General features: G+C 30.8%; 1 protein-coding gene and 1 pseudogene across 2 annotated transcripts; both read right to left on the bottom strand.

Annotated features, from left to right (window-relative positions):
• Window positions 1-1062: 1062 nt before the first annotated feature.
• Window positions 1063-1768, bottom strand: LOC146958761 (uncharacterized). Its single transcript, XM_085732650.1, has 2 exons — window positions 1577-1768; window positions 1063-1445 (listed from the first exon to the last, which is right to left on the bottom strand). Exons 1-2 carry the CDS (start codon window positions 1662-1664, stop codon window positions 1219-1221), a joined length of 315 nt encoding a protein of 104 aa, XP_085588776.1. The 5' UTR covers window positions 1665-1768; the 3' UTR covers window positions 1063-1218.
• A 5335-nt stretch (window positions 1769-7103) lies between these two features.
• On the bottom strand, window positions 7104-8765 carry LOC146958760 (cysteine-rich receptor-like protein kinase 29; annotated as a pseudogene). The gene is made up of 2 exons (XR_015024726.1): window positions 7909-8765; window positions 7104-7263 (listed from the first exon to the last, which is right to left on the bottom strand). The product of XR_015024726.1 is annotated as a cysteine-rich receptor-like protein kinase 29 (transcript).
• Window positions 8766-9012: the final 247 nt, after the last annotated feature.

Below are 9012 nucleotides of genomic sequence, written 5' to 3'. Positions count from 1 at the left end.
TTTTGAGCACTCCAACTCCATAATAATTTCTTTTTGACTCTCACTCTGGTATTAAAAGTGAGAGAGAAAAAAAATACCAAAAACATACGTAATAGAGAAAAAAATGACTTACACTCAATATGAGAAATAATGGATTTGGTGTTATAAAACTTAAACACAGTTTTAATCTCAATCAATGTATGAATCCACAAAGTTATAATAAAAGGTTATGTTCAACTTTGTGGTTTCTCTGCAACAACAAATACTGGCTTGAAACTCTGCAACAACAAATACCGGCTTGAAATAATGTTATATATTGCCATAATTGCTTTTTCAAAAGATAGATTTCATGTAGTATGCGACTTATGAGGTTGCGATCCTCTCAATTTTTCAACATAAATGGACATGTTTACTATAATTTTGATGTATAAATGTCTCTCATTTTAAAAATATGTAAATTTCAGTCCTTTATTTACTTTAAAATTAAAGTAATATACACTTCAAATTTCTTTCTTTTAAGAAATAGAGAGGATTCTAATCCTGATTTATGAATAAGAAGAATTGTATCAAATGAAGATAATTAACATGCAATCAGATTTCAAAAGCATAATAGAGAGTTATTAATAAAACACTTGGGATGATTAGTTTTCTATACCTTCAAATTAGTGCCCAAATTTAAAAGACATAACTAAAGGAAAATTAAATTTGCATATACTACAAATTTAATATAAAAATTGTATTAGAAAAACTATAATTGTGTAAACAAAAGTAATCAACACCCTCTTATAAAATAACATAAAAGTTGAAACTAATTTTATATTCTTGGCAATAGAAATGAATTTGTCCTTTAATAATACTTAATTAATTTTAGTAAAAAGATATAATTAGTTACAAGTGCACACCATTAGAAAGTGATCCACCATCCATTTTCTTGTCCACTAAACTATGATAATAATTTGTTTATTTTTTTCTTCCATTATCATCGATTCCAAATGGATAGTTTCTCCCACCAAGCGTGTGATTATTCAAACGTTCAAACACATGACCAATAGTTTGACAAACACTTAATTAAAACAAAATGAATGAAACAACAACCAAATAATTCTACATGATTATAAATAAATAAATAAAAGGAACAAACTGAAAATAACATGACCAATAGTATGGCAAAATTCAGAGTACAACATTGATAATAAAGTGAGAAGTTGAATTGTAAACTATACTCTTAATTAAACTATATTACTTATTAGAATTTTTGTCAATGAATCCCAAGCGGTCGTGCAACAAGCACTCTTCATCAACATTCAAAGCTTTCAAAAGCATCCCAATATTGGGTGGAGGTTTCAAACCCCACTTTTGTGCACGTTCATATCGTTTTAGTCTAGTCATTCCTAAGCATGGTCCATACGCCATATTCATGTCAAATTCCCGCAAGATCATCTCTTCCTTGCTATATTCAAGACCATCTGAATAAAAACAAAACCTAATCAAATTTTATAAGGTCAATGAATAATCTTCCATTGATATTATTTTACGGCAAACAAATATATAATTTTCTATACAACAATCAGTTAGTATTAGATATGATATTCGTTACCGTTAGGTTTAGTTGTGACATGAGATTTCTTCTTTGCTTTTGAAGGCTCCTTCAAAGTCTTTTTCTTCACTTTGTAGAACTCCTTCATCTTTTTTCTTTTGATTTTTTGATTCAGACTGTGTTGGTTTCTGTTTGTAGTGCTCCTCTTAATTCTACGAATTTTCGATAATTCTGATACGTGATACTTATCTCTTGTTTTTTGTATCACAACAACAACCCTCCTCTTCCCTCCTCTTTTTATTGTATTTCTTCTACCACAAGGCACCGACCCTCTTTTTGGTATAAAGGTTGTTTGTTATTTTTTTTTAAGATTTTTTATTTATTTACAAAAATAATCATTTTTAACAGTATTGCATCCGTTAGTTAATTACAACTTTCTTAAAAAATCATAATCTAAATAAAAAATGCATCCATCAGTTAATTACAACTTTCTTAAAAAATCATAATCTAAATAAAAAAAGAAAACAACTTCAAATTAGGTGTCCGTTAGTTACAGATTAAAATAAAAGTGATTTTGACCTTGAATAATTTAGAGATTAATTTTTAGAGATTTTGAGGCCGTTTGTTATAGTTTTTTTTTAAAAAAATAAACCACTTTAAAAAAAATCACTTTTAAGAGTATTGCACACATTTGTTACAACTTTTTAAAAAAATCAGAATCTATTTTTTTTAAAAAAACAATTTCAAATGAGAAGCTGTCAAAAGTAGCTTCTCAAAAAATAATTTTTTTGAGAGGAGAGAGAAAATATATTTCAAAAGATTGAACTAATTTTGTAACAAAAAAAATCTCTTTTATATATTATTTTAAAAAAATGATTTTTATATCGGTAAACAAATGCAAGATAGATTTTCCCTAAAAAAAAAGCAAGATAGATTTTGATTTTTTTATTATAAAATATCTAAAAAATAATCTCTAAATTATTTCAAGGTCAAAATCACTTTGATTTTAATCTGTAACAAACAGACATTTTATAAAAAATCAAAATCTATTTTGCGTTTGTTTACCGTTATAAAAATCACTTTTTTTTCAAAAAAGTTTGTCTTAATATTTTTTTTTGGTAAAGCTAGGAATGCATAAAAAAAAATCAAGAGTTGCCTGAACCGCTTACAATTAGTTCATATACACCCTAGAAACTGGTAAACCTAAATAATCTCTATACAGTAAAGGTAAAATGAAGGATGGTGGGGATTCCACCATTGAGATGAGGAGGGGGCGAGGCTTTGACCATTAATTCTTTGCTAAGGCATCCACCACTAAATTCCCCTCTCTAAGAATATGAGTGCAAAAACAACAAATCTGCCGGCAAAAAGACAAGCAATTAAACCATCAAATACGCATCCTCCAAGTCACGCCTCCATGATTGTTGAAGGCTTTCACAACACTTAAAGAGTCTGTTTCAATCCAAATATCACAAAGATTTAACTCGGCTGCTTTTTCCATGGCAAACAAGCAAGCGCTGAATTCTGCTTCCAAGGAGGTGGCAATGCCTACAACTATATAAAAAGGGATTTTTTTTTTGTTACAAAATTAGTTCAATATTTTGAAATATATTTTCTCTCTCCTCTTCAAAAAATCTATTTTTTGAGAAGCTACTCTTAACCTCTTCTCATTTGAAGTTGTTTTTAGAATTTTTTTTAGATTTTAATTTTTTTAAAAAGTTGTAACAAACACATGCAATACTTTTTTTTTTGTGGTGCCCAGAGTTCGAAACCTGGGTCTTGCATATATTATGCATTGTTCATACTAACTGAGTTAACTCACGAGGACAAACACATGCAATACTCTTAAAAGTTATTTTTTTTTTATAAAAAAGTTATAACAAACACCCTCTAGAAGATGTTAATGATTCTTTTGTTACGGATTAAAAAAATGATTTTGACATTCAATATTTTAGAGATTTTACTAAAAAATGAGAATCTATCTTCTGTTTGTTTAGCATTATAAAAATCACTTTCTTTAAAAAATAATAATTTAGTTTGTTTGATACAAGGAATTTTTTCTAACAAAACAACTTTCACCATTTGACACTTATTTTCGCTAAAAATTTTTACTTTTTAGGGATTTAGATTTGTTGATGTAGAAAATTCATACGGTTTGCCACAGTAACATTCTCGGCCATCAATCTGTGATGCAACGATTCTAAATTACAACATGAATCTCAACAGTTACACTTAGTGTGAGATCTTGGTCTTTCACTCTAGATCGAATGGTGCAAATCGGTTAATGCGTCTATGCAGTAACTGTATTATATCCAAATTCAATTTTTAAAAGTTACTCTTAACATCTTATAATTTGATTTTTTTTTTGAAGAAATCTTATAATTTGAAGTTGTTTTATATTTTTTTTATATTTTTTAAATGTTGTATCAAACAAATGCAATACTATTAAAAATGATTATTTTTATTTTAAAAAAGGTATAACAAATGACCTCTAAGAGGCGTCAATGTACCTCCTACTAAAACATTTTTGGTACACAGAGGCGTCAATGTACCTCCTACTGTCCCCTTATATGTCAAAATGAAGATGTAATGATTCTTCATTCACTTTTTCAATGCCCCATATCTGCTTATGTTTGGCAGGGATGTGTTTCTTGAATCCGCTCTCTATGTGCTTGGATGTGGATCTACGAAACATAGCTAAGGTGATTCATACAAAAGATAATTGATAATGAGATTCTAGAACAATCGATTATGTGGAATATTTGGTGCACAACAAACAAACCAGTTTTTGACAATGTCCACGAACTATGCACTCGACAATTGTAGCTATTTTTTTTTCCTAACTTCAACTTGCTCATCAAGCTTTTGGGACTGGTCCTTCAGCTCCTCGTATTCCTACACCAAGGATGGTGAGTTGGTAAGGATGAAACCATGCTGCTTAAATGTTTATTTTTTAAAACTCGGTATCTGATTCAACAACCAACTAATTCGAGGGTTTCAATCCTACCGTCTGACTCTTTATGGACCAGCCGCTGAAATTAACACCTATGAAAATCAAACTTGAGACCTAGAAAAGATCACACTCTAAGGTCCCTAGACGACACCACTAGACCAACCCAAGTGGGTTCATGATGCTCAATGTTGATGGAAGCGCTTTGACAAATCTAGAAAAAGGTTTATGGTGGTGTAATCCCTAAGCATGATGGACATTTTCAACTTGGTTTTTTTGGCAATGTGGGGATTTCTAATATCCTACACGTTGATATTCAAGTTCTCTTAATTTACATCAAGTTGTGTTGGGAGTCAGCTATAGAAAGTTTACGTGTTACTTTGACCCTCTTCATGTGAGACAGTTGGTGACGAAAAACACTATGCGGTTCCATCATTATGCAAATCTCTTGGACTCATCAGAAACTATATGTTTTGCTAAAATTTGAACTATTGATATTCACCATATCCTTCTAGAGAGAAATTCGTGTGCAAACATACTCGCTAAGTTGGGAGCCAAATATTCATATGATATTGTCAATTTGAATGAACCTTAACTGTGTCTGTCATCTACTTTATTGGGTGATGCTTTAGGTGTGCCCTTTCAAAGGACTTAGTCTTCCTCTTTTTGTTTTCTTTTCCTTTTCTCATGCAATCAAAAAAAGGACCTCTAATGGTATCTTCTAAAAAAAGGATTTTTTTTAGAGAAGAGAGAAAAACAAGTGTCAAAAGGTGGAGGTCGTTTTGCAACAAAAAAAAAAAACTCTTTTATATAATTGCATCCAAATAAAATAAATTATTATTTTTAAAGTGTGATTTTTATCACGATAAACAAAGATAAAACAAATTATGCTTTTTGATAAAGTCTCTAAAAAGATAAAATTCATTAAGGTTATCATTGAGAAAAATTAGAGAACCCAATCACTCTAGTCTCTATATGCATCTTTGTTTTATGCTATCAATGATATTTACCTTGGACTCCATTGTTATACTGAAATGGGTTAAAGAACACTGCCTTTATGTTTTAATGATAAAAAAGTATTTGAGAACAATTGAATATTTTAATGTTTGTTATGTTTGCAGAAAAACACACGCAGTTCTAGACTGTTGTCAACCTTTTGGATTATGAAAGACAAAAACACAAGATCAAGACAAAGCTCTATGGTCAAACCAAAGTCAACGCTCTATGGAATCAAGTCATCATATATGGATATACATTTCTTGATCAATCCTAAAGATCAAGCGATCTTCTGGACCAAGGCGATACTCTGTACTTTAAAGTGATCGATGCAACAAAGAACATTCAAGTGAATTCATAGTGAAGTTAAATGCAAGGATTTGTCATTTGTAATCAACAAAAAAATTGCAGGCAACAATCAAGCATTGAAGACAAGGATTCTTCAGCAATGGATGTATTTCAAATCCTCCTATAAAAAGGAATGAAAATTTGCTGAAGGAGATTATGAACTTAGTATACACAATTACGAACCAACCTTGTCGAGAAACATCAATCAAATTATCAAAGAGATACAATTGAATTGCAATGTGTTCAATTAGCTTACTACTCAGTTTGTGTAAAAAATCAAGTAATCTTGAATTTTGAAATTTTCCCGTATCGACGTATTGGTGCCGTATCTGGACTTCATTGATTGTCACTTGACTTTGGCTTATTAATCTACTCGAAACTTCATTTGAATTTTGGGTGTAAAAGAGATGTATTTCATTTATAAAGATTTCAAACAACAAAAATTTAGATACAATTAATTGGTACGGCTGTTTACTCATCACTAATGAATATCTTAAGAAGCTTGCTACCAGGAAGAAATGTATACCAAATAAGTTTTGGCCAGAAGCAATGAAATGGGCCACTTATGTTTTAAACAGGAGTCCTACCATGTCAGTTAAAGACATCACACCTAAAAAAGCATGGAGGGGGTGTGGAACCCTTTGTACATGATTTTAGAATTTTTGGATGTTTGACATATGTTCATGTGTTAGATGCTCAAAAAAGGAAGCTAGATGCAAAAAACATCAAGTGTGTTCATCTTTGCATGCATGATGAATCTAAAGCTTATAAGTCGTATGATCCTAAAGATAAGAAGATAAGTAGATATGTTATGTTTGAAGAATCAAAGGGTTGGAACTTGGAATCGGAGTGGAAAGCCTCAGCACAATTGATGCTGCTAGTACTGTTGATGGTGAGAGAAACTTTAGTGAGAGACATAAAAATCTTAATACTAGCTCCTTAAGAGGTTGTAACAAATGTTGAAAAAAAATATAATGAAAGTATTTAGTCAAAACATACCGATGATGATGTTGAATCAGATAATGAGTTACTGCCCATTTATCTTAAAATTCAAAATCAACTTAATTTACTTGGTTTGTAATTGATTATATAAGTGAGAAATTACACATCAAATTATTACCCACTCAAGTATAAACTTGTTGCACCATATACAACACTCTCCTAATGACGCAGTTGTGCTTATACGCTAAAACAAACACAAATATAACAAGGGAAATGTTAACTAGTGCCTCCGGGGCACTAGTTAAAGACTTTGAATAGTAAATTTTTGTAGAAGTTTGTGTAATTAGTGCATTGGAAATTGAAAACTTTGATATTATTAAAGTATGCTTAAAGAGTGCCCCGAGGGCACTCGTTAACAAGACCCATATAATAATTATACAAAAGACACAACGACAAAACAACAGCAACAACACGACTGTATCAACAATAGTTCTCCATGTGTTTATTTTATCTGCATAAAAAAAAATAGAACTAATCATATCTTTGAGATGTTTAATTAAATGGAAAATTATGAGGATAATAAAGCACAGTGAATATCAAACCAAGTAATTTTGAATTTTTTTATGGATCTAACTCATTTTGAGAAAAGATAGGATGAAAACAATTAGAGTGAATACTCATTTTGGTCCTTCATAATTTTCGTGCAAACCAATTTAGTTTATGACAAACCTAAACTCCAAAATAGTATCTGTCATTTTTTATACCAGCGATAAATTAGTCTCTAATTCACTATAACATGGAAACTAATTTGTCTCCGGTATAAAATTGTGAGGGTCTGCTAAGTTTTATTTTTGTCAAGACTAAATTTACCTGCACGAAAATTGTGAAGTACCAAAATGAATTTTAACTCATAATTAATAAAGAATGACATTATTCATTTTAGAAGACTAAGAATGACTTAAACCAAATATAAAAACACAATATAATATCACAATTTATTCATTTGAATCACCCACCAAATTACTGGAAGACCAAATCCAATAATCATGGACATGAGAGAGTGTATTGGAAATAAGTAATAACAAAAATCACATATTCAGAAGAGATAAAGTTGAAAAAAAGTTTATGAAGAGAGATCCTCTCACCTTACAATTACCTTCGAGAAAAGTGTTGTTGATCATGGGAGATGTGAAGCCAGTTTTGCTTTAGGTTGATAGAATTGGTATGAAGTTTCAAACCTCAAATTACAGCTTTGGTCTAACAATTCTAGCACCAATCCTATTGCTACAACATCTTGAAACTTCAGCAATAGATTGAAGCAAACAATCATCACACTGGGGACCAGACAAGTCAGGTGTACACTGAACAAGACCATATATTATTTGATTACTACTAGGACCCGGCATTGTTCCTACAACATACTTACGATGTGAATCACCATTTATAGCCTTGCTTCTTAAATCATTCAACAGTTGTTTTACCAAGATATTAAATTGATCTGCCATTGTTGCATTGTTCAAGTTCCATGCAAAATAAGCAGGTCCAATTTCGTTTAGGCCTAATATAGAACGGTCTGAATAACGTAACATGCATTTCTCATCCTCGTACCATCCAATTGCTTCTTTTTTATTTGGACATGCTTGTGTGAGATTGAATCTGGAACCAACTAGGCATTTGCGACAATCATCAGGATTAATGTCTCCTCTACATATTCCAATGACGTTTACTTTGTCATTGTTTTGGCCATTGTTGGTGTTGTAGAAACCGTAGTCAATTTTTGAGTTGTAAGTGAGGGAGATTAGAGCAATTCTGAGGCTGTTGTGGTAGGTATCACCGGTTATGTAGTTACCTCTATCGTTATTTTGGTCGCAAAAGTAGTGGAATTTTTGGTCGTTGTTGTCTGCTTGGGGTTTAGATGTGAAAAGGATAATTATGAGAAAGAGAGAGGAGAGTGGGCTTAAAGAGAGAATAGACATATTGATTGTACTTAAGGAAACAATTAGTTGGATGATTGAAGGTTTAGACATATGAATGAACTTTTATAGGCAAAGATGAAGTGTGCCGTTTTTAATATAATTTGCAATTTGTTTTTTATAACATTTCAAAGGTCAAATACCTCCGAATGTTTATAATAAACCAGTCCTTTAAATTTTTATTTTGTTACAAATTATTTCAAATTAGTTCTTTAAGTTTTTCATTACAATTAACTCTTTAAGTTTTTTAAATTAGTAATTTTTTAACTTAAAGGACCAATTTAAAT

This window comes from Medicago sativa, chromosome 1 (assembly GCF_051527215.1).
Source record: "Medicago sativa cultivar Bolivia chromosome 1, Bolivia_mono, whole genome shotgun sequence".
In the NCBI taxonomy this organism is placed as follows: domain Eukaryota; kingdom Viridiplantae; phylum Streptophyta; class Magnoliopsida; order Fabales; family Fabaceae; genus Medicago; species Medicago sativa.
This window is presented reverse-complemented; position numbering and strand designations above follow the sequence as displayed.